Source organism: Prionailurus bengalensis, chromosome E2 (genome assembly GCF_016509475.1).
Source record: "Prionailurus bengalensis isolate Pbe53 chromosome E2, Fcat_Pben_1.1_paternal_pri, whole genome shotgun sequence".
Lineage (NCBI taxonomy): Eukaryota > Metazoa > Chordata > Mammalia > Carnivora > Felidae > Prionailurus > Prionailurus bengalensis.
In genome coordinates this window covers 362,345-390,280 of record NC_057352.1, presented here as the reverse complement: position 1 = coordinate 390,280, position 27,936 = coordinate 362,345, and the positions used below count along the sequence as shown (strand labels likewise).

General features: G+C 47.2%; 2 protein-coding genes and 1 long non-coding RNA gene across 4 annotated transcripts; 1 reads left to right on the top strand and 2 right to left on the bottom strand.

Annotated features, from left to right (window-relative positions):
* Window positions 1–589: 589 nt before the first annotated feature.
* On the bottom strand, window positions 590–7,657 carry ZNF132 (zinc finger protein 132). 2 transcript variants are annotated; one of them, XM_043599989.1, is made up of 3 exons: window positions 6,920–7,657; window positions 4,420–4,588; window positions 590–3,056 (listed from the first exon to the last, which is right to left on the bottom strand). In XM_043599989.1, the coding sequence occupies exons 1-3, from the start codon at window positions 7,016–7,018 to the stop codon at window positions 1,126–1,128; spliced, it is 2,199 nt and encodes a 732-aa protein (XP_043455924.1). In that variant the 5' UTR covers window positions 7,019–7,657; the 3' UTR covers window positions 590–1,125. The 2 variants fall into 2 exon arrangements, with proteins under 2 accessions (XP_043455924.1, XP_043455925.1); XM_043599990.1 differs by lacking the exon at window positions 4,420–4,588 and having other exon boundaries at window positions 6,920–7,429.
* Window positions 7,658–7,744: 87 nt separating this feature from the next.
* Window positions 7,745–27,562, top strand: LOC122494679. The gene is made up of 2 exons (XR_006300246.1): window positions 7,745–8,290; window positions 25,411–27,562. It is a non-coding gene; the product is annotated as an uncharacterized LOC122494679 (long non-coding RNA).
* Window positions 20,672–26,305, bottom strand: LOC122494666 (zinc finger protein 781-like). The gene is made up of 3 exons (XM_043600028.1): window positions 26,193–26,305; window positions 24,115–24,241; window positions 20,672–22,359 (listed from the first exon to the last, which is right to left on the bottom strand). The coding sequence occupies exon 3, from the start codon at window positions 21,674–21,676 to the stop codon at window positions 20,768–20,770; it is 909 nt and encodes a 302-aa protein (XP_043455963.1). The 5' UTR covers window positions 21,677–22,359; window positions 24,115–24,241; window positions 26,193–26,305; the 3' UTR covers window positions 20,672–20,767.
* Window positions 27,563–27,936: the final 374 nt, after the last annotated feature.

The window sequence follows — 27,936 nt, the reverse complement described above, 5'->3', positions numbered from 1 at the left end:
CCCAAATGGCCCCTGTGGGTCTCAGATTAAGTTATACTTGCCTCACCTGCAGAGCCACAGTTAATGGAGAACTGTGGTTACTCCTTATCCCCAATGGCATGGGCCTATAGTTTCCTAGTCTCCCCAACTCCCTATTACTTCACACCCAGTGTTTCTCTATCCACTAGGTGGATACAGTATTCACTAGGCCTCTACTGGCCTTCCAGGGTCATATCCCCTTATTAGGAACCAGAAGACAGCTTCTCCTCACATGGGGGAACCCAGAGTTCTCTCTGTGAACTAGGGACCTGCCCTCTAATCCAACAGACCATTCTAATGTTGCAGACTAACATCCTCCTTCTTCAGGGTGAGCTCTGGGCCTTCAGGTATCTCTGAAACACAGGCCACTATGTTTACTTTATGACCCCTTCAGTTTTTCCCAGTCCTTCAAATGCAATGCGAAGTGGGCCACAAAAGATCATAGAGCAATTCCCTATGTTCCTTTTATACCCTGAGGTAGATGTTGTCAGGTGCCCTGTATCAGCCTTCCCCCGCTCTACCTGCTTCTTTTTTCAACCTACCCCACCCCAACCCCCAAGATTAAGCTGGGTTGATCAATGAGGTCTTTATTATCATGCTGGATAGAGAAGACCAGGGTAAATGGTTCCAGGGAAGGGTAATGTGTGGGCTCAGTGGACACATCATTGGGATTACATGCAGACATGACAACATCCATGAGGAATGTGCGTCTTCCTGAGAAGCCCAAACTGGACATCCCTCAAGGCCCCTCAACCAGCCTGGGGTCAGTTCATTTCCTAACCCTCTCAGAGGCAGTGGGAATGAAGCCATTCCAATGGGCCCAGGATAAGTCTGTTTTCCTCCAGGAAAGTGGAAAGGAGGCACAGGGAGCTGTTTTTTCCATGCATATGTAGATGACTGTTGCAAATATTTGGATCCAGGCAGGTTCAAAATGGATTTGTGCTCCATAGGGGAGAGAGCTCAGCTCTGGGCTGCTGAGAAAGGCCAGGGTAGCTTTTGAAGACTTTTCCAAATTAGTGGTACATGTAGGTAACTTCTCTGTGGGTATTCTCCAAGTTTGACTTGGCTGAAAATCTTCTCAGAAGGACCATTTCCATAAGACTCCACTCAGGTATGAATCCTTTTATGCTGAGCAAGATTGCAAAGACGGCTAAAAATTTTTCCACAGTGGCCACACTCATAAGTCCTTTCTCTGGTGTGTACTATCTGGTGTCGAACAAGTGTGGATCGTTCACTAAAGGCTTTCCCACATTGGCTGCACTCATAGGGCCTTTCCCGTGTGTGAACTCTCTGGTGACGAACCAGGTGAGAATTATTGCTGAAGGCTCTCCCGCACTCACTGCACTCATAAGGCCTTTCTCCAGTGTGAACTCTCCAGTGATAAATAAGGCTGGACTTTCGGCTAAAGAACTTCCCACATTCGCTGCACTGATAAGGCCTTTCTCCAGTGTGAACTTTCTGATGTTTAATGAGAATGGAGTTCTGGCTAAAGAATTTCCCACATTCACTGCACTCATAAGGCCTTTCTCTTGTGTGAACTCTCCAGTGCTCAATGAGACTGGAACTGTGAGCAAAGGCTTTCCCACATTCACTGCACTCATAAGGCCTTTCGCCGGTGTGAATTCTCCAGTGCTGAATCAGGCTGGAGCTGCGACTGAAGGCCTTTCTACATTCACTGCATTCATAAGGCCTTTGCCCGGTATGTACTTTCTGGTGCTGAATGAGAGTGGAGCTATTGCTGAAGGCTTTTCCACATTCACTGCACTCAAAAGGCCGTTCTCCAGTGTGAACTTTCTGATGTCGAAGGAGGTGGGAGCTCTGGCTGAAGTCTCTTCCACATTCACTGCACTCAAAAGGCCGTTCTCCAGTGTGAACTTTCTGGTGCTGAGCAAGGTTGGAGTTATTATTAAAAGCTCTTCCACACTCGCTGCACTCATAAGGCCTTTCTCCAGTGTGAACTCTCCAGTGTTGAATGAGAGCAGAGCTACGGCTGAAGGCTTTACCACATTGATTGCACTCATATGGTCTTACTTGGGTGTGAACTTTCTGGTGCCGAAGGAAATTAGAGCTTTGGCTGAAGGCTCTTCCACATTTGCTGCACTCAAAAGGCCTTTCTCCAGTGTGAACTTTCTCATGTCGAGTGAGGTGTGACCTGTTATTAAAGGCTTTCCCACATTCACTGCACTCATAAGGTCTTTCTCCTGTATGAATTCGCTGGTGATGAACAAGTGTGAGTTTGTGGCTGAAGGTTTTCCCGCAATCATTGCACTTATAATGTTTTACTCCAGTGTGAAATTTCTGGTGCTTCCTCAGTTTAGAAGGGTGACTGAAGGTCTTCTCACACTCTTTACATACATGACATGTCTCTTCATTATGACATTTTTGGTGATTAACAAGGGTTGATTTCTCCTCTAAGGAATTTTCAACTGTTGGGCATCTAAACAGTGTCTCTTCAGAATGAATTCTCAGGTGGTTGAGGAGGGTGGAGCTCTTCTGAAAGACTTTTCCACAGTCATTGCACTTGAAGAGCTCCTGGGTGGAATGGACTTCTAAGAGCTGCTCAAGATTAGAACTGTGTGAAAAGGCCTTCCTGCACTCTGTGCTTCTATATGGCTTCCCACTGCTTTCAATGGCTGGATGCTGGAAGAGGTCATGGCTGTCCAAGGCATCCTCACCATCTTCCCCACAAGTGAAAGGCTTCTCTGACAGATGGACTATAGAGCGTTCCACAAATGAGTCCCTGTCCTTGTCCCATCTGAAGGGCTTTTCTCTACTGTGCTTCTCCTGGTGCTGGTGAAGGTTCACACTGAACCAAAACTCTCTTCCACATGCTCCACATGTATAGAGGGTACTCTCAGGATATGTTCTTTGATGTTCATCCAGGTGCAAAATGTCTTTCAAGAATGGGCCACACATATCACAGGTGTCAGCTTTCTGCGTGGAAGGATTTGCAGTGGGGATCCTGACCTGTAACATCCCTTGTATAGAAGCATTCTGCTTGGAATGGGCCCCCTCATCTTCCACTCCATGCCAACAACCTAAAAGCAGAGAAATTTCTGGTAACCTGAGTGCTCCACTTGGTGTAAAGGGTGATTTCATTAGAAATGTGTGGCTGGACATATACAGCAATGGGTCCAAGGGATGGTGACAGGTCAAGGGGGCCAGAAGAAGAGTGAAGGGCCCACTGTGTAGGACAGGGATAGCCAAGCTACAGAATAAAGGAGGCCTTACTAGAGGAAATGACAAAGGACTTGAATAGACATTTCTTAAAAGGAGATATGTATATATACATACACATAAACAAATGGCCAACAAGCACATGAAAAGTTGCTCAACATCATTAGTTATTAGAGAAATGCAAACCAAAACTACAGTGAGATACCATTTCACACCAACTAGGCTATCTATAAGAAAACAGACAATAGCAAGTGTTGATAAGGAAGTAGAAAAATTGGAACACTCATACACTGCAGTGGGAATATAAAATGGTGCCGCCAATTTGGAAAACACCTTGGCAATTCCACTATGTATCTACCCAAGAGAAATGAAAACATACTTACGTAAAAACTTGTACATGAATGTTCATAGCAACATTTTTCATAACAGCCAAAAAGTGGAAACAAGACAAATGCTCATCAACTGATGAATGAATAAACAAACCATTGTATATCTACACAATGGAATATTATTTGGCCATAAAAAAGAATGAAGTACTGGTAAATGCTACAACATGGATTAACCTTACAAACATTACATTAACTGAAAGCCATTCACAGAGAAACATATACTGTGTGACTCCATTTATATGAAATGTTTAAATAAGCAAATCTATATAGTCATAAAGTATATTAGCAGTTGCCTAAGGCTGAGGAAGAAGAGATGAGGGAAGATGGGGAATGACTGTTAATGGGTACAATTTCTCTTTAGGTGATAAAAATGTTAGATTATGGTGATATTTATACAACTCTGCAAATACCTAAAAACCACTGAATTATACATTCTGAAGTATGAATTTTATGGTATAGCTCAACAAAGTTAAAAAAAAAAAAAGTCCCATGGGGAAGGGACAGATTCTGGGCATGGCCCCATAGTGGGTCACCGAGCCGGAAGTTGGTCTAGCTTAGTGGGATCCATCAGGCACACCATATGTCCCTGATCCCCAACCTCTGTTCCCACAAGGCCCCTGGGCAACAGCTATTAGGACTATTTATGAGGCTGCTCAGAGAAATACAAGGAGAATGCACATAGCCCAGTCCTAGCATCCACAGCATCTATAACAGGAAACCTGGGAAGAACCAGTGCCAATGGTCCAACTTTGGGATGAACGGAAAACTCTCTATGGGAAGAAGGTAAAAGGGAAGAAGCTGGTCACCATGCTGGGGCAGGGCAGAAAGGCCTTACCAAGTGAGGTCATGAGCTCAAAGTTCTCCAGCATAACATTGTGGTACAGGTCCCTCTGGCCTGCATCAAGAAGCCCCCACTCCTCCTTGGAAAAGTACACAGCCACATCTTCAAAGGTCACTGGGCTTTGCAATGATGAAACAGCTAAGCTAGAAGGCCAACAGATGGGCTGAAAAGCAAACAAAAAGTCAAATGGACACATCCAGTTCCTTGACCTATGACTCAGAGTTCTGCTACATCTACCACTGGCATCTTCTCTTCTTGTGACTCCCTCAGTCCATCCTTCCCTCACCCACCCACAGCTCCTCCTCCTCCTCAGGCACCCACCTCAGAGGAGATAAGAGGCCCTGTCACCACAGATGTCCCTTTATCCTTGTAGTCTCACTAGTTACTGTAGCCAGGCCAATCCAATCCAATCTAGAGGAACAAAAAGCTGATACAGATGCTGTCTGTGCTCTGTGCTAGCCAGGAACCCACTCTTCACACTAAACAAGCTCCTTTGTGTCTCCCAGATCACACCTCCCAAGTATAAGAAAATTTGGACTCTCTTTCCTCCCTTAAGCCTCTAGTGCCAGGGCCCTGGGCCCATTGGTTCACATTCCCTTACCTTGTACATGTCACTCTTTGGACACCCACTCCCCAGCCCCCACCCTCCCTTCCTGTCCACACCACAGGCATATCCCTAGTTCCTATATCCCACTGTGCACATGGCATACCCAACATAAAATGGGCAACCAGGATCCAATACTAAGCCTGGCTTGCCCCACATCTCCAAAAATTGCCACTGCCAGAGACAATCATCACTTCTGGTTAATGCCTCCCCACTTTGCCTTGTTGCTTCAGCCTTCAGCTCCCCAGAACCATGAATAGATCTTAAACACCCCTGCTCTCTTCCACCTCCACCCTCTACATGCTTTCCCTTCAGCAGTCATAGCTGTTTTCACAGATAGACAAATCCCAGACCCTAGGCTTGGGGACTCTTAGTTTAGACTGACCCTTTCTGCCCCTGATTACTCCTCCACCCTGAAAAAAACCCCAGACCCCAAGGAGGATGGCCACAAAAACCTGGTGAGCTGTAGAGAGGTAAACCAGTCTCATCTCAGACCCCACTGTCATCCTACCTCTGTTACTTTCATGCTTCATTTTTTTCATCCCAGGTCTAGTCTCTAGGTAGAGGCTTGGTCACCATTTTGGTCAACCCCCAGCCACACATAATGTCGACACACAAGTCTCCCTTGGATGTCTCCAGCCTGGACCTGGCATAAAGCATACTTGGCACTTCCATTTGGCAGTCTACAGGACACCTCAAATACAATACGGCTAAAACCTAGCTCTTCATCTTCCCTCTGAAATCTACTCCTCACGCCAACTTCCACACCTGACAAACTTGTCTGGGTCAACCCTGATATCTCACTGCCTCACAGCAGGAAATCTAGTCCACCCTACTTAAAAGGGAGATTCAGGAGCCAACAATTTCTCCTACTTCTACCTTTGGTCCAGCCACCAAAGCACACACTTGAACTGTTGCAGTCACTCAATGGAAGACTCAGTGGTCTTCCTGCCTCCAACTTCACCTCCAGAGAGAACTCTGTTCTCTCCTGGCCATCCAGAGGGAGCCTATTAAGATCCGAATCAGATCACCTCCCTCCTCTGCTCTAAACTTTCCGGGATTCACCATGCTCAGAATGGAGACCCAGCTCCTCAGCCTGCCATTCCAGGCCGAGACCTGTCCCCATGCTTTCTATGTTAACCAGATGAAATGCAGACCTGCAGTTCCTTGAACACTTCCACCTTATACTCACCTTCAAGAAATTTGCACATGCTGGTCCCTGTGCCTGGGATACCCTTCCAGACCTTATCCCATAGGATTCCAGAAATATGACGTTGGGGGGGGGGGAGTCATCAAGAGGATGTGACTGCCAGTTGACCCATGACCTGGACCTGGGCAATGGGAGGCTTGTCATCATCTCCTGTCCTTGGAATGTGTACCTTGGAATGTGTATTCTTCCCCACTCCCAGAAATTCCCCCAGGGATATAGCCTTGAGATTGTGATCTGACACTGACACCATCTGGATGGTATACTTGACTGAACCAAGTTAAAGTCTCCATATAAACTTTTAAGATTTGTTGGCCTGGTGTGGAGATCTACTCTTGTGGCTGCCCAAGGCAAGCTTCGTATGTACCTGTCCTTGCTTATTAAACCTCCACCAACCAGTCTGGAGTGACGTGCCTCTTTCTTCACTCTCTCCCTACCCTCCACCTCTGGGGTCGGTTTCAGATTACACCAGGGCAGCTCCTGAGGAGGTTGCTAACTTACAGTGAACCCATCCATATAACGTCCAGCCTGGATTCAGGATGCTAGGAAGAGTGACCCTGGCTGGGCTCCAGACTCAAGTGTAGGCGAAGAGTCCAGGACACCATCATTCTCTTGTACAGGGGCTCCAGGATCGGGAGGGCAGGGATACCAGCGGGCGAAGAACTGGGGCACCCTCCACTCACCTGCCCGGGGTCCATCAGCGAGGTTGCTGGCCTGGTCAGAGTCTGTGGAGTGGGCGGGGCCGTGCAAGGCAGCGACAGTGACAAGCACTGCGGGGTCATCCAAAACCCTACGCCTCCACTGCCCGGGGTGACCGCGTGCTGACGGTCGCACTCAGGGTTTTAGTAAGTCTTCCCCCGTATAAAATGCGCCCAAGGACCTGGGAGCGGTCTCCGGGGACCGTGGGGCTAAGGCGGAGTACATTACCTCCGTTCTACATCTGGGGAAACCAAGGCTCAGGAAGGAGGAACCATTAGCCGAGGGGTAAAAGTGCATGCAGTGGTGCGGTGACAGTCCCGGGACTTCCCTATGCCCATCTCTGGTCCCAGCAGCCGACTGCCATCCAGCCCACCAACCGCGCGGCGAAGATTGCAATGGCGACGACGGAAGTCCCGCCCCGTCCTCTGCTGCTAGCGCAGAAACGCCCAGACTCTGAGCGGGCAAATGCTCTGGGCCCGCCGCTCGCAACCACGCTAGTTCCTACAACCAGTAGCTGTGCCTCCGGGTCGTTGCCTGGGTGATCAGGACACACACACACACACACACACACACACACACACACACACGATCAGGACACACACACACACACACACACACACACACACACACACGCGCGCGCGTGTCGCGTCACTGCTCACGCGTCGCGAACTACATTCCCCAGAAAGCCTCTCATCAAGCGTCTTCTCAGAGCTTCCCAGGGAGAACCTGGGCGAGGGGCGTTTCCGAGGCCGCGGTCTGGGCTCTGGCCAATGATAGCCTAGGGGAGAGGCGTTTCCGGAACCGCCGCGCCAGCGCGTGGTGGCTTCTGGTTTTCGGTTGTTTCTTTGGCAGCTTGCCGTTTAATCGGTGTTGGAGGAGGAACCAAGTTGCCTGGCTGTGGATGGTGCCGGGAGGCTCACCGGGCCTGCGGGAACGGATGCAGGGAAGATTCGAGAGTCGGGGAGATTCCGTCTCCGTGCCCTGTGCACCCCTTGACCCCAGAGAATGTCCTGACTACCCAAGCCCGGATATCCTTGGCAGTAGGGGGGGGCGACCTCGCGGGGATGTCTGCAAGGACCTCCTTTGGAGCCCGCCCGGGAGTCGTCGCCCTTGGCGTTGTGTCTGCTTTACAGAGCGGGGGACGGAGGCTCAAAGCCACGCGTTCCGAGGTCATGACCAGCTTGTGGCTGGACTACGGGCGTGATGAGTGAGCCGATCAACTAGTCACGGCTGAAGGATTCTTCCACCCGACCTGACTCGGAGTCCCAGTGTCCTGAGTCCCCGACTGAGCTACAGGCCTCGATGTTCTGGATGATGGAGCGTTCGCAGGTGGGGAGTCTTCATCCCAGAATTAGGTATGTTAAGATGTAGAGGGTACAGACAGAGGGATCTGCATGTGCAAAGATTCGGAGGTGAGACTGACCTGAGAACATTCAGGAAAATTCTCATTCTTCCACTGCATGAAGAGAGGAGTCCTGCCTCTATTCATTGGCTGAATGTGCTGGGAGTCGTAGAAATTTTTGAATAGAAGCGGAATATCCATTGTCTGGATTTAGGATTTTGAAAATATTCCAATGAATACCAAGTAAACATACTGAGTGAACACACCGGTGGGAGAGGGGTTGTGGCCAGGGGTTGTGAGGATGCTGCTGCAATATTCTTCCAGACAGTTATGATGATGGCCTGTCCAGGGTAGAAGTAGGAGAGGTGAGAGAAGTGATCAGATTTCGGTTAGATTTTCAAGATGAAGTTAATGGGATTTCCTGCTACATGTGACGAGTGAACGTAAGTGGTGGATAAAAGACCATCCCGGGTGTTTAGGAAGAATGAGATATTGTACATGGAGATGGGAGTTTGGCAAGAGGAGGATATTTTGGGGAAGATTAGCAGTTGGATTTTGTAGATGTGGACTTCTAAGTGGAAGTGACTACGTGCCATGGACACATAGGGAGTTTTGGTTTGGCCTCCGATCTCCAGGTTGCAGTTCACTGGTGGCCTGGACCAAGGAAGGGTCTGAGAATGGCATTTTGGAAGGAGAGTCTTAGGTTGTGGTTGCAGATAAGTGGCCCTGAGGTGAGTGTGGGGTGTCCAGGATAAGGACCAGTGGCCGGGTGGAGGAGATGGGTGCAGAAAAGGAGAAGCACTGTCCAAAGACCAATGGATCCGGGGAGAGGGCACATCCAGGAGGAGGGCCCACCCTTTCAGATATGAGAGGGTAAGCAGGCATGTCAGGGGACAAGGTTGGGAGACATAAAGGGAGGTGGCCGCAGGACAGAGACTGGGGTCCCAGGTCCCATGCCCAGTGCTTAGGTTGCATCCATCTGCTCCCTGGCCTGCTATAGCAAGGCCCAGTGACTTTTAAGAAGGTCACATACTGCTTTCAGAAAAAGTGGGTCTCCTTCATGAGACACAGTAGGGCTACTACCATGACATGGTGCTGTCCTCACCAGGTTAGGCCACCGTGTTCCCCATGGGGTATGCGGCTGGTCCTGGTGCTGGCCCATGTCTTGATACATCTTCTCCCAGACTGCTGTATAAACAACTCCAGTATCTTTTAGGTCAAGGGTCAAAAGTATCACAACTTGCATAGCAGATCACATCCAGCTTGGTTATTATCTGGCCAAGTGACCCAGTCGAGGTGTGTTGCTTTTCTTTCTCCTCTGTCACACTTCCTCATTCCAGCAGGTTTTCTGCCAGCTGCCCCTTGTCAGCCCCTGTGATGGCACATGGACACAGACACGATCACTGATTGTGGGGACAATGCACCTTTCCCCTGAGATCTTTCCTGGTTGTTCATTTTGTGAGGTTCAGTTCTCCAGATGCATAAGTGATCCTTATCCACCTCAGTCTGTCATGGGTGAATCATGACAGACCTGGGGCTGGCCTCTCACAAGCCACTTGACCCCTCATGACTGCCTGCACTACCACCAATGTGGTCACCCAAGGTGAACATGGCCAGGAGACCTGGACAGGGCAGCTTGAATCAGTCCATGACCAGAGAGGCCCATGGAGGACCAGTTCTGGTCAGTGCAAGACTGGTAGGGGAGGGCCTGTGGCAGCGGGCTTGTTTCTCACCTGGTACCTGACCTGTGCCCTCTCTTACCCTGGTGCCAAAGTGAGTAGCCATGCCTCTTTTCTGTCATTCTGGAACTTCATTCTACTTTCCCTTGACTCATATTTCCTGGCTGATCCCTCTGTATCCTTTTCCTCTCAGCCTTTCGCCTTCTCCCCTTTTATGGTCAGATCCTCCACCATTGGCCTCCCCTTAACATGTTCTGAGCTGATACGTATCCTTAAGTAGTTCTTGAAAGGGTGCCTGCGTAGCTCAGTCGGTTGAATGTCCAACTCTTGATTTCAGCCCAGGTCATGATCCCAGGGTCATGGGATCAAGCCCCCATCTGGGTCCATGCTGAGTGTGGAGCCTGCTTGAGATATTCTCTCTCTCTCTCTCTCTCTCTCTCTCTCTCTCAAAAATTTTTTTAAGGAAAAAGAAAATTTATCTCTTCATGGGACTGCTTGCTTCCTCTAAGGAAGGTGGATATAATGTCAGTGGCTGGACCACCCTCACTGCATAGCACCTGCCTGTCACCAGACACTGAGGCCCTTTTGCAGAACTCACAGAGAACTGACACTGAAGAGACACCCAGTAGACACATGGTATATGGAGAGGTGTTCAGTCAATAAAAAATACCAGAATGGGGGGCGCCTTGGTGGCTCAGTTGATATGGAGCAGCCAACTACAGCTCAGGTCATGATCTCGCGGTTCATGGGTTCAGCCCCTACGTCAGGCTCTGTGCTGACAGCTCAGAGCCTGGAGCCTGCTTCAGATTCTGTGTCTCCCTCTTTTTCTGCCCCGCTCCTACTTGCACTCTGTCTCTCTCTCAAAAATAAGTAAAACATTAAAAAAAAAATTTTTTTTTTTAATTTTCAGAATGGGAAAAAAATCCCAAGTACATTGGGAAGATGGGAAGGCCTTCACCTTTGTCTCCATTCTGAGAAAGCAGAAGTACATTCATGTCTTCAAATGTCATGATTGTTGTAATGTGAGAAAGCCTCCAGCCAGAGCTCTATTCCTTTTGAGAATGAGAATGTTTGCCCCTTAGAAAACACTCATTAAGGCAGGGAGTGTGGCCCAGCCTTGAGCAAACATTTGCATTTCCCCTTGCACCAAAGGAGTCAAGTGCCAAGAATGTGGGCATCTGCATTCAGAGCTCCATTCTTGTTAGCACCAAAAGATTCATGCCAGAGAACAGTTGTACAAATGCAGTAACCACCTGAAAGCTCTCAGGAAAATTGAACCTCTTTCACACAGTCCCCACTGGAGAAAGGCATAAGGAGTGCAGCTGGTGTTGGATAGCCTCCTTGCCCAGATTTAATCAAGTTTTGCAGCAGCAAGTTACTGCATTGTGAGTGTAGTGAGTAGGAGAGCAAAGCAGCTCCTGCTGGGTCCTGCATAGAAATATTCACACTGGAGAAAGCTCCTGTGTGTACAGCTGGTATGGGAGACTCAGCCACAGCTCCTGCCCACCAACCAGCACAAAACCTTCACTAGTGAAAAGCCATTTTAGGAGCAGTGAATTTAGTAAAGTCTTCAGCTGCCCCCGCCCCCCCCTTTTTTTTTTAACATTTTCTTTTAAATGATGTTTTAAAAACTTCATTCAATATAAAAGAATTAACACCTGAAAAATACCGTATAAAAATAGCCTTCAACCACAAGTTGTACCTTGTATAGAAATTATTTTTTTTTAATTTTTTAACGCTTATTTATTTCTGAGAGGGGGGAGGGGCAGAGAGAGAGAGGGAGACAGAGGATCCAAAGCAGACTCTGCACTGTGAGCACAGAGCCTGATGTGGGGCTCGAACCCACAACCATGAGATCATGACCTGAGCTGAAATCAAGAGTCGGCTGTTCAACCGACTGATCCACCTGGCGCCGCAGAACTTCTACCTGCAGAGATAACTCCACCAATGCCCTGTAAGGGCCCCTATAAGGGCCATACTGTACTTTGTGACCAGCTGTCACACCGCTGGGTGCTATGGAAAATGTCCTTCTGTGTTTGATGGTCATCTATTACTCAATGTAAACAGCCCCTGTTCCCTGCTTGCCCTCCTCTGGAGGGATGGTGGTGGCCCTGCACCCATTGAAGTGATGTCCTACTGCTCACCCATGACTGAGTTTGGCACGGACATGACTCTTGCTCTGAGCAAGAGGCCTGATAAGATAGTTCCTGGAGGGCTTCTAGGGAAGTTTTCCCATTGTTTATGGACCTTGTGAAATCTGCCTTTGACATCCATGATGTCTTCATTGAGTTTCTCCAGGTACTCATAACATAGTTTATATGCATTGCTATCATTACCCAGCTCTGGTACCATGACTTCAGACTGCTCTGCACCATTTGATACTGAATACATCACCAATTAATTCACCTTTGATATTGGAGTTCTGTTTATCGGGAGTGAATTGGAAACAGAACAGAGTTCTCAGACTGGTTATCAGGTTCCCTATAGCACCTGACAGGGCACAACAGTAAGGCATGGAGCATTTCTGACCAGATGTGACCCAATTTGCATTTCTACCCCATGTTCTCTGACAAAGAATGAAAGCCTCTGTGTTCTGAAGCTTCTCACCTGGAGTTTGCCTGGAAAAGCCAGTCAACAGTCTGGAAGAAGCAAGATAATGGTCTGTGTTTTAGGAAATGTCTCTTCCACCCAGCAGTGGTGAAAGGAAGCACTCTGAAGGCCAGACCCTGGTAATATACCATCCACTTGTGTTTGTACAAGGATGAATTGAGTACTGTAAATGGGTAAAGAATACTGAGTGTGAGGAAATAAGGTGTGGGGAGCCTGGTGAACTGTTTTGATGTCTGGGCCTTTGCAGGATTGAGGTGTGCAGGTGTTGGGGCACCTGGGTGGCTCAGTCAGTTAAGTGTCTGACTTTGGCTCAGGTCATGATATTGCGGTTTGTGGGTTTGAGCCCTGTGTCAGGCTCTGTGCTGACAGCTCAGAGCCTGGAGCTTGCTTCGGATTCTGTGTCTCCTTCTCTCTCTGCCCCTCCCCTGCTCATGCTCTGTCTCTCTCTCTCAAAAATTGATAAACATTAAGAAAAAAAAGTGTGCAGGTGTAGATCTGTATATTTCCCACAGCTGTAGTCAACATATTTTTTATGCATTCCTGTCATCTCTTAGTGGGCTGGATACTTTTGGTCATCACCATGTGGTCAGGAACTCCAGGACTGTGAGAAAGAACAGCCCATAGCCTTTTTGTTAAATGGCTTTATTGAAGTATAATTTACATATTATAGAATACATCCATTATAATTGCATAATTAATGATTTCTAGTAAAATTATAGAGTTGTACAACCATTATTATCTCACCCCATTCCCATTGCCTCAAAATGCGCGGTTGGACACTTTTTTTTTAAGTTTATTTGTTTAATTTGAGAGAGGGAGAGAGAGAGCATGAGCCGAGGAAGAGCAGAGAGAGAGAGAGTATCCCAAGCAGGCTCCATGCTGTCAGCATAGAACCCCATGTGGGGCTTGAACTCACAAATCCACGAGATCATGACTCGAGCCAAAATCAAGAGTAGGGCACCTAACCAAGTGAGCCACGTAGGTGCCCCTGGACACTTATATAGCCAAAACCACTCCCATCCTCAGCCCCTGGCAACCACTAATCCATGTTATATCTCTATACTTTTGCCTTTCCTGATATTTGGTATCAATGGAATCATATAATATATATCCCTTTGTGTGTCATTTCTATCACTTAGCATAATGTTGTTGAGGGTTTTGTTTTTTGTTTTTTTGTTGTTTTTTGTTTGTTTGTTTGTTTTTGCTTTTTAAACTTTATTCTGGGGGTGCCTAACTGGCTTAGTCTGTTCTTGAGGTTTATTCATGTTATGTTATATATCAGTATTTTATTCCATTTTATTGCTGAATAATATTCCCTTGTATGGATATACCACATTTTATTTGTCATTAATTGATAGACAACAGTTCTTGGCCATTACAAATAATGCTGCTAGGCATATTTGCTTAAAAGTCTTTCTGTAGATGTATGTTTTCTTGTTACTTGGGTAGATTGTGTAGGGGCTGAGGGCAGGCTGCCCCAAGATGGGCCTCTTCAGCATAAAGATTATTTTGAGTTAGGGGCGCCTGGGTAGCTCAGTCACTTAAGCGTCCAATTTCTGCTTGGGTTGTGATCTCATAGTTGGGGAATTCAACTCCTGCATCGGGTTCTGCACTGGCAGCGCAGGGCCTGCTTGGGATTCTCTCTCCGCTTCTCTCTCTCTCTCTCTCTCTCGAAATAAATATTTTTTTTTTTTAAGTAATCAAAACCCAGCAGATGCAGGAAAAGCTCTCTGCCTTTCCCACAACTGTCTAATTTACATTGGAAGGAGAGCCTGTAATAGGAAGAGAGCAATTAACAGACACTTCCCTTTGCCTAAGGAATTTATCTGCCTCATAGAGCAAACTTGTGTTTCTAAACATCTTTCACCTTCTTGCTAAAAGCTTTCTCCTTTTCATATCCTCAGACCTCTGCCCCTCTCCTCAGCTCATGTGAGCTTCATGTGCCCCATTGTCTTTGAAATTTCATGTCTGTGGATTCCCTGTATATGCACTCATTAAATATTATTTTCTTCTGTTAATCTGTCTCATGTCCATTTGGTTCTAAGTCCATTTAGAAGGATTATAGAGCAGAGGAAGGTCTTTCTGCCTGACAGTTTCTAGGAGTGGAACTGCTGAGTGAAGTTCACTTTAACTCTTTACTGCCAAATTTTTCCAAAGCGTCTCTACTATTTTATATTCCCACCAGCACTGTAGAACTGTTCCATTTTCTCCACCTTCCTGCCAATACTTGGTGTTGCCATACTAGCGTGAAGTGGTATCTCAATGGACTTTTTAAAATTGTGGTAAAATATACACAAAACTTCTATTTTTAGGTGTATAGTCCAATGACATTAAGTAAACACACAGTTCTACAACTATCACTCCTAAACATCTCTACAACTTTTTCATTATTATACACTGAAACTCTGTGCCCATCAAATAATAGTCTCAAGGGGATTTTAATGTATATTCTCCTAATGAATAATGATGTCAGGCATCTTTTCTTGTGCTTATTAACTGTTTATCTTCTTTGATAAAATGTCTACTCAAATCTTTTTGCTCATTTTTACTTGGGTTGTCTTTTTTTTTCTTTCATTTTTTTGATGGTTTATTCATTTTTCAGAGACAGAGCATGAGCAGGGGAGGGGCAGAGAGAGAGGGAGACACAGAATCTGAAACAGGCTCCAGGCTCTGAGCTGTCAGCACAGAGCCCGACCTGGGGCCCAGACTCACGGACGGCAAGATCATGACCTGAGCTGAAGTTGGACTCTTAACCAACTGAGTCACCCAGGTGCCCCTACTTGGGTTGTCTTCTTATTGAGTTGTTCAAATTCTTTATATATTCTGTATTAAGACTCCATATATATGTAGAGGTGTTTCATCTCGGCCTGTAGTTTGTTTTAATTTTTTTTTTAATGTTTATTTATTTTTGAGAGAGAGAGAAAGACAGAGCATGAGCAGGGGAGGGACAGAGAGAGAGAGGGAGACACAGAATCCAGAGCAGGCTCCAGGCTCTGAGCTATCAGCACAGAGCCTGACATGGGGCTCGAACTCATGAACCGCAAGATCATGACCTGAGCCAAAGTCAGACACTTAACCAACTGAGCCACCTAGGCGCCCCTTGTTTTAATTTTCATAATGACATCTTTTGAAGAGCAATATTTTATTTTTATTTATTTTTTAAATGTAAACTCTATGCCCAACATGGGGCTTGAAGTCACAACCCTGACATCAAGAATAGCATACTCTACTGACTGAGCCAGCCAGGTGCTCCTTAAAAAGCAATATTTTACATTGTGATGAAGTCTAATTTGTTAGTTTTTCCTTTTATGTTTTGTCTTCTGGTTCATATCTAAAAAATTCTTTGCCTAACTCAGTCAAAATTTTTCTCCTATTTGCTTTATAGTTTTAGCTCTTACATTTCCATTTATGGTCCATTCTATGATAACTTTTAAAAAAAATTTTTTTTTAACGTTTATTTATTTTTGAGACAGAGACAGAGCATGAACAGGGGAGGGGCAGAGAGAGAGGGAGACACAGAATCTGAAACAGGCTCCAGGCTCTGAGCGGTCAGCACAGAGCCCGACGTGGGGCTCAAACTCACGGACGGTGAGATCATGACCTGAGCCAAAGTCAGACGCTTAACCGACCAAGCCACCCAGGCGCCCCTATGATAACTTTTTTAATATTTATTTTGAGAGAGAGAGAGAAAAAAAACTCAAGTGGGGGAGGAGCAGAAAGAGAGGAAGAGGGAGAATCCCAAGAAGGCTCCATGCTGTCAGCATGGAGCCCTACATGGGGCTTGATCCCACACCTGTGAGATCATGACCTCAGTTGAAATCAAAAGACAGACACTTAACTGAGCAACCCAGGCACCCCTCATATGTCTTCTTTAGTGAAGTGAGTGTTCAAGTCACTGACCATTTTTTTAAAAATTAGGTTGTCTTTTGTAAGTGTTCCTCATAGGTTCTAGATTCACATCCCTTGTTAGGATTTGTTTTGCAGATAGTTCTTCCAGTCTATGGCTTGCATTTTCATTTTGTTGAAGTGACTATTGAGAAGCAAAAGTTTGGGCGCCTGGATGGCTCAGTTGGTTTAAGCTTCTGACTTTGGCTCAGGTCATGATCTCACGGTCATGGGTTTGAGCCCCATGTTGGGCTCTGTGCTGACAGCTTGGAGCCTGGAGCCTGCTTCAGATTCTGTGTCTCCCTGTCTCTGCCCCTCCCCTGCTCTCATTCTGTGTTTCTCTCTCTCTCAAAAATAAACATTTTAAAAAAAGAAAAGCAAAAGTTAAAAATTTTTATTAAGTCCAATTGATTTATCTTTTTCTTCTCATGCTTTTTGTTATACGTAAGAAATACACTAAATCTGAGGGCTGACCAGAACCTTTTAATACAAGGACTTTTGCCTATAGTTCTCGGGCATTCACTTTCGAATGTCCCCTTTCTGTAAAGAGAGCTTTCCTAGGATTCTTCCCTTCTGATCTTATCCTCTAATAAACTTTTGCCTGCTACTAAAAAAAAGAAAAGAAAAGAAATCCACCAAATCCAAGATCACTATGTTTTCTTCTAGATTTTTTATTGTTATGAGTTTTATGCTTACATCTATGATCAATTTTGAGTTAACTTTTGCATATGACTTGAGGTAAGCTTACAGGTTTGTTGTTGTTACATATGGCAATTCAGTTGTTCTAGCACTATTGGTTGAAAAGATTACCTTTTTCCTATTGAATTGTCTTGGTCTGTTTTGGTACATGGAACCCTAAAATCCACTTGGTATCTGGTTTCAGGCACTGAGTGGATCTGGGGGCTCAAATGATGTCAGAAGGGCTGCTTCTGACCATCTCTCAATACTTCCTTCTTCTGTGGCTGGTTCAAAGGACAGCCTTCATGTAGAGTTAAGATGAACATTAGTAGCCCAGTTCATAGGTGCTCAGAGCCATGAGGGCTTTGTTTTAGATGTTCCGGCACATGCACGTGCATGCACACACACAGCTCCAGACACAGACATGCATACGCACACACACACACACACACACACACACACACACACACACACACAGTAGGCCAGCTGCCTTGCACAGAGCCCTGATGGGGAGAGCAAAAGTCAGATTCAGATTGGGACTACTTCACCAAATCAAGGACTCTTTGCCAAAATACTTCGTTTTACAAGACACACACCTAGGTGACCATTCAGGAAAAGGGATTGAGTTCTGATGACAAATGTCTGTCCTATGTTGCTTGCAGGTGTGGGCTCCACATGGCTCAGCTGAACATTAACTCTAATCCCAAGAAGCCCTTCCATGTTGGCAGGAGGCAGTTGTTACACCCAGGAGGGAGAGCCTGAGCAGATCAAGGATCCCTGGGTACTTCATCACGATGGGGAGACTTTGAGCTCCACGTAAATTGGTCCTCTGGGGAGATCAAACTCTCAGAACCAACAGGCCTTTGTTTGCTATGTTCTGGCACCACCAGGGAAATATTGAGGTTCCAATAAGTTGGCTGATGTACAGAGAGCCGTGGTGAGGAGACTAGAAGGCAGGTAAAAGACTTCATTCATGCATTGGGAGCACTGTTATGAGGTCTAACCATAGCTAAAACGTGAGTTCAAGGAGTTGAGCTCTTGATGACCCACGATCCCTTTACTTGGAAGCCTGAGGCCTCAAGGTTCAAATGGGCTTTAGTTCTAACCCCAAGCCCCCATGTTAATAGAAGGCAATTATTGGGGCACCTGGGTGACTCAGTCGGTTGTGTCTGACTCTTGATTTGGGCTCAGGTCATGATCTCTGCAGTTTGTGAGATTGAGCCCCACATTTGGCTGTGCGCTAACAGCACAGAGCCTGCTTGGGATTCTCTCCCACTCTCTCTGCCCCTCCCCTGCTCGCATATGCTCTGTCTCTCAAAATAAATAAAATAAAACTTAAACAAGAAAACAGAAGGCAATTATTATACCCAGAAGGTCCAGGAGTGCCATACCTTGGGATGTGGGGAGCACTTAGGCAGACCTGCCACATGCCTGGGACCCTGCCATCCCTCATATGGTCAGCTTCAGGGAACTGGAGGATCCTAAGTGGAGTGGCAACAGCAGTACCGTTGCCCCTGCCACATGTTCTCAGGTAAACACTGCACCAAAAGCCTTCATGTCTTGGGATCCTGGGGCTCCAGACAGCCTGGTTCGTTTATTTTCTGACACTTGAAAGTATTGAACCAGGAGATATGCAGCCCATATATATCGGTTGCATATATACCTATAAGTTTTATAAAGAAGCTTTCAACATTTATGAAATCAAAAGGCTTCACATAAACATATGGTTCCCTCACTCCTCTTGGAAAACCAGAAAATGGGGGCAAGCATATATTGATTCCATTATCTCTGACTCCTGTACCCGGGGACAGCCCTGCTTCAGTGGCAGCAAAAAATAGCAGATGATGAAGATCATGGACACTACACTCACCTGGAATATTGGCTGGGCTACAAAAATCCTGAACTACAAGATCTCCCTTTTCTCAGGCCCAGGGTTCCTACCTGTGCAGTAAGGGCCTTGAAGTGACCAGTGCAGGAAGGCTACAGGAATCCACACCACCATTTGCTCAGGCAGTAAGCAACATACCACTGTTATGTCCTTTGTTCTAGAGGATAAGATGAGAATATGCAGGACTTCCTAAGACCTGCAGAGCAGAGTCTCTCCTATGGCCAAAGTCACTGTCAACAAACTTGGCAGACAATCCAAATCAGGTTTTTTTCAATTGCTTTTTGTTTGTTTGTTTTCAAAGAGCTGTTGTTTCTTCATCTTTTGTGGTATAAATTCCACCATGGCTGATTGAACTCAACTAAATGTTGAGTTGAACACAACCAGTTCTTGTGAGTGGGTGTGATGTAGCCCAGGCATAGCACCAGCCATTATCTCCTCTGTTTGCCAGTGTCCCTGACCTCAAAACCAGTGTTTCTGTGCCCACTGAAACAGGTTCTACCTGCCTCCTGAAGATCTTACGTGCAGTGATACCTACCTACAGATTTTGGACATCAGGGGCCTTACTCCTGGACAGTATCCCCTCAATTCTACTGGAGAATGTGGGACATTCCCAGGAACAAGGTACCCAACTCCTGCTGCCCAGGAAGTACTGGCGAATGTCCAAAGCTCTGGGTCTTACAGGTTGTCCTGGCATCCAAGACACAAGATTTGACCCAGAGACTTTCAGCCTGTCCTGGAAGCCCTTGGGCCTAGACTGCAATCTATTCCTTGCCATCCCACTGTTCAAGTTGAGGCCTCCCAAAAGACCTTCTCCCTTTTTATTCTGTTAGAGCCCAATTCATTCTCCATTTCCCACACACACAATGGATGGAGTCCCAGTATTAAAGATGGCTTCAATAGTAAGGCCTTTATTACCACACACTCTGGAGCCAGGCAGTTCCAGGGTTGGTTGATTTGGATACTGGACAATTCCATTGCAGGCACCATCTGTAGACTCAACAATGGCCACAATAAAAGGGAAACTTCTTCTGCAAGTCCTCACACTCCAGGTCAGATCCTCCTGGGGAGAACAAGGTCAGGACTATGCCTGAACTACTAGAGACAGGGCAAAGATGGAAAATGAGGCCACCCCCAAAGAGCTTCCATCACTCATGTCTCCCTCCAGGGAATGAGAGAGCACAAGATCAGCCTTCCCTGAGTATGTTGACATGATAGTTACACGCTGTGGGAAGATCTGCTGGCTGGCAGAAGTGAGATGGCATCTGGCAGTGACATAATCTGGCAAAGCACCTGGACAAGTTAGAAAGTGTGGTGAAGCTCCTGAAAGCTTCCATGTATCTGGCAATCTCCTGGTAGGGGTATTAGGATATTCAAGTTTCGGGGTGCCTGGGTGGCGCAGTCGGTTAAGTGTCCGACTTCAGCCAGGTCACGATCTCGCGGTCCGTGAGTTCGAGCCCCGCGTCAGGCTCTGGGCTGATGGCTCAGAGCCTGGAGCCTGTTTCCGATTCTGTCTCTCTCTCTCTCTCTCTCTCTCTGCCCCTCCCCCGTTCATGCTCTGTCTCTCTCTGTCCCAAAAATAAATAAAAATAGTTCTTTTAAAAAAAAAAAAAGGATATTCAAGTTTCAACTTTTGGCTTATGGCTTCTTTACAAAGGTTCCTTTCACAGAAGTTTTCTTAGGAGTGAATCCTTTTAAGGTGAGCAAGGTGAAAGCCCCAGCTAGTTAGTGGTTTTCCACATTTGCCACACTCCTAAGTGTTTTCTTTGGTGTGACCTTTCTGGTACTGAGTAAGGCTAGTGCTCTGGCTGAAGGCTTTCCTATGTCCACTGCACTCCAAAGGCTCTTTTCCAATATGACCCTTCTGGTGTTTAGAGAGGTTTGAGCTGTAGCGGAAAGCTTTTTCCGCATTTGTTACACTCGTAAGGCTTTTCTCCAGTGTGAACTCTCTGGTGCTGACTGAGGATGGAGCTTTCACTGAAAGCTTTCCCACACTGACTGCACTCATAAGGCCTTTTTCCAGTGTGAACTTTCTGGTGTTTAACAAGGTTAAAGCTATAGCTGAAGGCTTTTCCACATTCACTACACTTATAAGGCCTTTCTCTAGTGTGAACCTTCTCGTGCTGAATGAAGGCAGAGCTTTGACTGAAGGCTTTCCCACATTCCGAACACTCATAAGGCTTTTCTCCAGTGTGAATTTGCTGGTGTAGAACAAGGTTGGAGGGGCAACTGAAGGCTTTCCCACATTGGTTGCATTTATAAGGTCTTTCTCCACTATGACTCCTTTGGTGCAGAATAAGTTTGGAGGTTTGCCGGAAAGCGTTTCCACATTCACTGCACTCAAAAGGCGTTTCTGTGTTGTGAACTTTCTGGTGCCGAACAAGATGAGAGCTGTTAATGAGGGCTTTCCCACATTCTTTGCACTCATAAGGCCTTTCCCCCGTGTGTATTTTCTCGTGCTCAACAAAATCGGCAACACAGCTAAAGACTCGCCGGCACTGTCTACACTCATAAGGTCTTTCTGTGTTGTGAACTTTCTGGTGCCGAAAAACATGGAAGCTGCGAGTGAAGGCCTTCCCGCGCTAGCCACATCCATAAGGCCGTTCTCCAGTGTGAACTCTCTGGTGCTGAACAAGTGTTTCCGGTGAAGGCTTTCCCACATTCACTGCAACTGTGATGCATTTTTCCAGTATGAACTTTCTGATGTGTCCTCAGTTTTAAGCTGGCTGAAGGCCTTCCCACATTCCTTACACACATGGGATGTTTCTCCATTGTGGGTTTTTTTTGTGATGAACAAAGGTTGAGTCCTCTTTAGGGGCATTTCTTGTTGGCCATCTGAAGGGTCTTTCTTTGGAGTGAGTTATCAGGTGGTCAAGGAGCATAAACGCCTTCAGGAAGGCTCCCCCACAGTTGCTGCACTTGAAGGGCTTCTGTGTGGCATGGACTGCCTGCTGCTGCTGGCAACTGGTGCTGGGTTAGAAGGCCTCCTTGCGTGCGGGGCTCCTGTTCAGCTTCCCCATAGTGTGAGTGGTCTGATGCTGGAGGAGGTCCTGGCTGCATGTGAAGAGTTTTTCTTCACTGTGCTCCTTCTGGTGCTGGTGAGAGTTTGTACTGAGCCAGAAGCCTCTCCCACATGTCTCACATTTGTATGGCTTCTGCCTAGGGTGTATTGCCTGATGCTTAGCCAGGTATAATACGTCTTTCAAGACCAGGCCACACATGTCACAAGTGGGTGGAAGGCCACACATGTCCTTCTGGGTGGAAGGACCTGCCTTAGGGGTTCTGAACTGAAACACTCCTGAAACACACTGTTCAAGAGGGGCTTTTTCATTCCATACCAACAACCTAAAAGCAGAGAAATGCTGGTGAAGTGTATGTAGGCTTTGTTGGGAGGGGGCAGCCCCTTTACAGATGTGGATCTGACAAACTCAGGAATGAGTCTGTAGGATCAAGTCAGGATGAGGTAGAGCTTGTGGTGCAGGACTGGGCCCAGGAGGGCCACCGAAGGTGAACACTCAACACATGAGAACACAGGGGTGGGGTTCAGGCTGGGAGGAGGGGCAGAGACTGCAACTCCTCAGCTTTCATCAGGACCCAATACAGACAGGCTCCAGATCTCTAGGAAAAGGGGACACAGTGGTGAGCATAAGCCCAGGAAAATCCAGCTGCAACCAGGCATCTGGTGCTTAAAGTCTTTATGAGGATATGTGCACATCTCATAATACATTGACTGTGGGCTAATGTGGGACACCCCCATAAAGGGGGGAGTGGAGGGGAATAAGGAAGACACAGAGCAGATCAGTGGAGTCATCCACCACCCAGGGCCCAGGGACAAAGTAGAAATGGCAAGAATGTGGTGTCTAAAATGAAGAAGGAAAGTGGAATAAGGTAGGGTTACTGGCTCCGGCAACAAACACTAGTAGATACAGGGCAGGTGCCGAGTATACCCCAATGTAACCTTTGCTCCAGCTCCCACTCACTAGAGCCAGACTCCGTCCCAGCCTCTTTTGCAGTGTATGGAGATATGTCCACCCTGTCAGGCTCTCAGGGTTCTTTGCCCTGTTCCAGGTGAGCAACCACATAGGACTTGGAAGTTGCAAGTCCTGGGAAAAAGATAAGGTGGGTAAGTAGCTGGCTCAGCTAAGAGCAGCCCACCCTGAGAATCACCAAAGGGAGATCATGTCATCTTTGCAACTGGGAAGAAAACTCAATGTTACAAAATAAGTCTCTCAGGAGCATCTCACAGTGGTTCCCATAAGTAATAACCATGTCAACTGTCTATAGACCATGACATGGCAAGGCTTCCGGAAATGTCTGATATTAAAAAAAAGGGAAGGGGCGCCTGGGTGGCTCAGTCGGTTAAGCGTCTGACTTTGGCTCAGGTCATGATCTCACGGTCCGTGAGTTTGGCCCCGCGTTGGGCTCTGTGCTGACAGCTCAGAGCCTGGAGCCCATTTCAGATTCTGTGTCTCCCTCTCTTTCTGCCCCTCCCCTGTTCATGCTCTGTCTCTCTCTGTCTGAAAAATAAATAAACGTTAAAAATTTTTTTTTAATAATAATAAATAAATAAATAAAATAAAAATTTTTAAAAAGGGGAAGAAGGGGTGCCTGGGTGGCTCAGTTGGTTGAGTGTCTGACTCTTGATTTTGGCTCAGATCATTATCTCTCAGTTTGTGAGATCAAGTCCCATGTCAGGCTGTACACTGACAGTGCGGAGCTTGCTTGGGATTCTCTGTCTCCCTCTTTCTCTGCCCCTCCCTTGCACGCACACTCTCTCTCTCTTTCAAAAATAAATAAATAAACTTAAAAAAATAAAAAGAGGGAAGAACCTGGGCACAGAAGTGCCACTGATCTGGACAAACTTGGGCAGCCAGCCAGACCTTCAGTCCTGAGCCTTTCTCCAGAAAGCTTCAGAAGCAGATATTGGGGCTCCTCAGGGAAAGGAGTAGGCTGTGCTCGTGACCCAGCTCCTCACACACAGCAGATAGTCCAGAGGAAGAAGCAATACCCATGCTCAGCTGTGGGAAGACAGAGATGCTCCTGTTAGAAGGGGAAGGACAGAACCTAGAACAGGAAACTAGGAGGATGGGAGGGCCTTACCCAGTGAGGCCACAAGCACCAAGTTCTCAAGCATTACATCGCAGTACAGATGTCTCTGAGCTTCATCAAGGATCTCCCACTCCTCCCAGGAGAAGTACATGGCCACATCCTCAAAGGTCCCCTAGCCCTGCCATGATGAGGAGGACAGCTAAGTCAACCAGACCAAAGGGCAGCAGAAAAACTAACAACAAAAACAAATACACAGACGAACCCATACAGGCCTAGGCCTGTGACCCCACATGCTGCCACCTTTCTGGTGTTTAGTCTCTGACCCCCAAATCACTCCTGCCAACACATTCCTAGGTCATCCTTCTCCCTAAGCTCCAATGCCATGGCTGCCACTGTCTCCTTGTATCCCACTGATTACGGTGTCCTCCTTCACACAGTAGGCAGGCAGATAAGTTGCCACAAGCTCTGGGCCTAGTATGTGGGGCCCAACTGCCTCCTACTAGGCAATTCCCCTGGGTTCCCAGATCCTGCCTCCCAGAACAACCAAACTGTGGCTCATCTCCCATAGGTCCCCACTACCAGGACTCCCAGTCCATGAACTCATACCCCCTCTGCATGTACACATCCATCTTTGTATCCCACATCTCCAGACCCCACCACCATCCCATGAGCCATTCATCCTCTCAGCCACACTACATATTACTCTGCAAATGGGTGTCCAGAATGTGCCTAACTTGGACCAGGATCGCATCCTGAGCCAGACTTCCAAAAGTTCCGACTTCCGGAAGTAGCACCCAGCCTTTCCTTCAGTTTCTACCTTTAACTCTCAGCTACCCAGAGTGGGCCACACAGATCTCTGGGACCTCCAAGTCTCTGCCTTTCTCCATGCTGTCCTCTCACCAACCACAGTATTCCTCTCTCCTCCTAATGCACATTCAAAGCCCAGCTCCACCACCTCCCACCCTAGGCCTGAAACATCCCCAGCTGACTGCCACTGAGCTAATCTGCCATCCTGAATGAAACCCCCAGGTCCCAAAGAGGGTGGCCAAGGAAGGTTGGTGAGCCCACAGAGAAGTGAATAAACATCAGCCCTGGTCCCACTATCATGCTACTTGCATCTCCAGTATGCCTCAGCCTCTGTGCCAGGGACCTTGGTCACTACTTGGACCCTCCTCTCCCACACACACCTTCCCTCATGGCTGTTCCTCCCTTCGTCTGACTTTGTGACATCCACCAACCCTGCCCAGGTACCCAGGCCAGCCACCCAGTCCTCAGCTGCCCCAGTAGGACATCCTTCACCATAAGCTAAAGATGCCCCCTCCCAAATCTGAAACAGCTCCACCTTAGTTCACAGGCTGACTGTTGACTGGATGTCTCCAAGCTGAATTCCTCGGCATAACTTAGACCTGCATGTCCAGCTGCCCTTTCAGTACCTCCACCTGGAAGTCTGCAGGGCATTGCCAGGGTCAAAATCTGCCTCTTGATCTTCCCTGAAACTTGCTTCGCCCAGCCACCTCCCCATCTCAGTCGATGCCCTTCAATTCCATCTTCTCATAGCTGAGGCCAAACTCCATGGTGATATCCCTGGATATCCACATCATAAAATCTGGCTGACTTGAAAGATCCAAATCCAGCCGCTTCTCCCAACTCCAGTCACCACTCAAGCCAAGACACCATCACTCACCTGATCCAGTAAAGGTGCATCCTTATGGGCCTCCCTTTCTGCCTCCTCACCTTCACTCCCTACCCCACGTCTGTTTTTCACTCTGCAGCCAAAGGGAGCCTATGAACACCTGAGTCATACCACCTTCCTCCTCTACTCCAAACCTTCCATGACTCACACCACCCTCAGATTACAGACCAAGCTGCTCAGGCTACCGTGTCAGGCCTGACTCTTGTCCACCAGACACGAAGGAAACCTTTCACATCCTGGTCCCTAACCCTGAGACAGCTTTCCACACCTTGTCCCATTGGATTCCAGAATTATGAAACTTTCCACATAACCCCTGGCCAGGACTCAGGACCTCGGGCTTGGGGTAATTCTAGGGTCCTAGCAGCAAAGGAAGAAAGGCGAAGGCGGAGGAGAAGAGTCCAGGGACCCACCACTCCCCTCGATCGTGGGCTCGTACTATGCGGATGCTGGCCCGGGTCCGCCAGCGCCGCCGCTGCCGCCATTGGACCCGGGCAGGCCCTGAGAGGTTGGCCGATGCCCACACCTCCACTGGGCCAGGTGCCCGCCCGCCGCCCGTCGCAATCGGAGCCTCAGAGGGGACGAAACGCGGCAGCCGATCCCATCTTCCTTACTGTCTTCCACGCTGGGTCCCGAGGAGGCGCCTGGAAAGCAGCCCCCGCCCAGAGCTCAGGTCCCCAAGGGCGCTATATAACGACCTGTCAAGAGCAAAATGAACGCCCACAACGGAGGCGCCGGAAGTCCCGTGAGCCGCAGGAAGTCGCTCTTCTTCTGTGATTGGCCCATAGCTCGCCGCCATTCCCCTTGGCCTTCTGGTTAGTGTAGTTTCAGCCTCGCATTGGCCTGGAGTGGGGCGCGGACAAATTCTCCGTGGGCAACGCCCAAGTGGCAGCGGAGAGGCACTGGGAAATGGAATCCGAGATTAAGAATGGTAATCTTTAAGAGCTTCCTCTTAAGAATGGTAATCTTTAAGAGCTTCCTCTTAAAGAGGTCATTCTCGATTTCCTCCCTCAGAGATGTCCCGCCCGTGACCTGCATTCTGAACATGGAGGGACCAGCACTGTGAAGGGACCCCTGGGAACACATCTTCTGCATTTTCTGAGGATGTAAAATGAAGATAATACCTCCTTCATGGAGAGTTTTAGTAACATTAAATGTGTCTTTAATTCAGTGGTCCCCAGATCAGTAGCATCAGCATCACTGGGGAACTTGCTAGAAATGCAAGTTCTTGTCCCTTCTCCAACCCCTCATCAGAAATTCTGGGACAAGCCTAAACATTCTGTGCTTTGACAATCCCTCTTGGGTATCTTCACCCAGAATAAGCTCTAACTCAAAATCCAGTGGTGAAAGTTGGAAAATACTACAACTTTCCTCATGAGAAGTGACATGAAAAGTGCTTAGCACAGGGCCAGGTACTTGGTGCTGTGACACTTAGTAAAGGGAAACCTCACTAAAATGGAGTGCAAGGGAAAGCTCTCACTTGGTACCACTGGAAGTCAAGAACTGCTGACAGAAGAATCTTCAACAGGAAAGAAACATCAATTCCAGGCCCCAACAAGTAAAGATGTACATTGGATCTCCTAGTAGAAATCAACTGCCCCTGCAACTCAACCAATGAGAAACTGTCATCACCCTGAATTCTTTTCTCCAATGGACTTTCTTTCAAAACAGGCCCTCCCACCTTCCTCCTTCCTCTTATAAAATAACATTCCTCTCCTTTGTTAGACTTGCCTAAGGTTTTGCTGTAGCTTGCATGTTCAGAATTGCAATTCTCTGCTAATCCCAAATAAACTCATTTTTGCTGGCAAAGTAACTGTTTTATTTATTTATTTTTAAGTAACTTTTGTTTTTAAGATTGACACTACTAAATAAATGAGAGAGCTATTGTTGTTATTGTTCTTATCATCATCATCATCATCATCATCATCATCATCCCAAGGCTTTCATAGCACTGCCAGGGGAAGGCAAATTGGAGATGCTTCTCAAGAGAATCGTTGTTGACATCTGTCAAAATATAAAATGCACTCTTCCTTGATTTAGCAAATAGCCATATAGGCAATGTTCAAAAAATTTTTAAGTATGTTCATGTATTGTGGTAGGCAGAATATACTGACCCCAAAGATGTACAGGTCTTAATTTCCAGAACATGTAAATATGTTATATTACATGGCAAAGGGGAACTT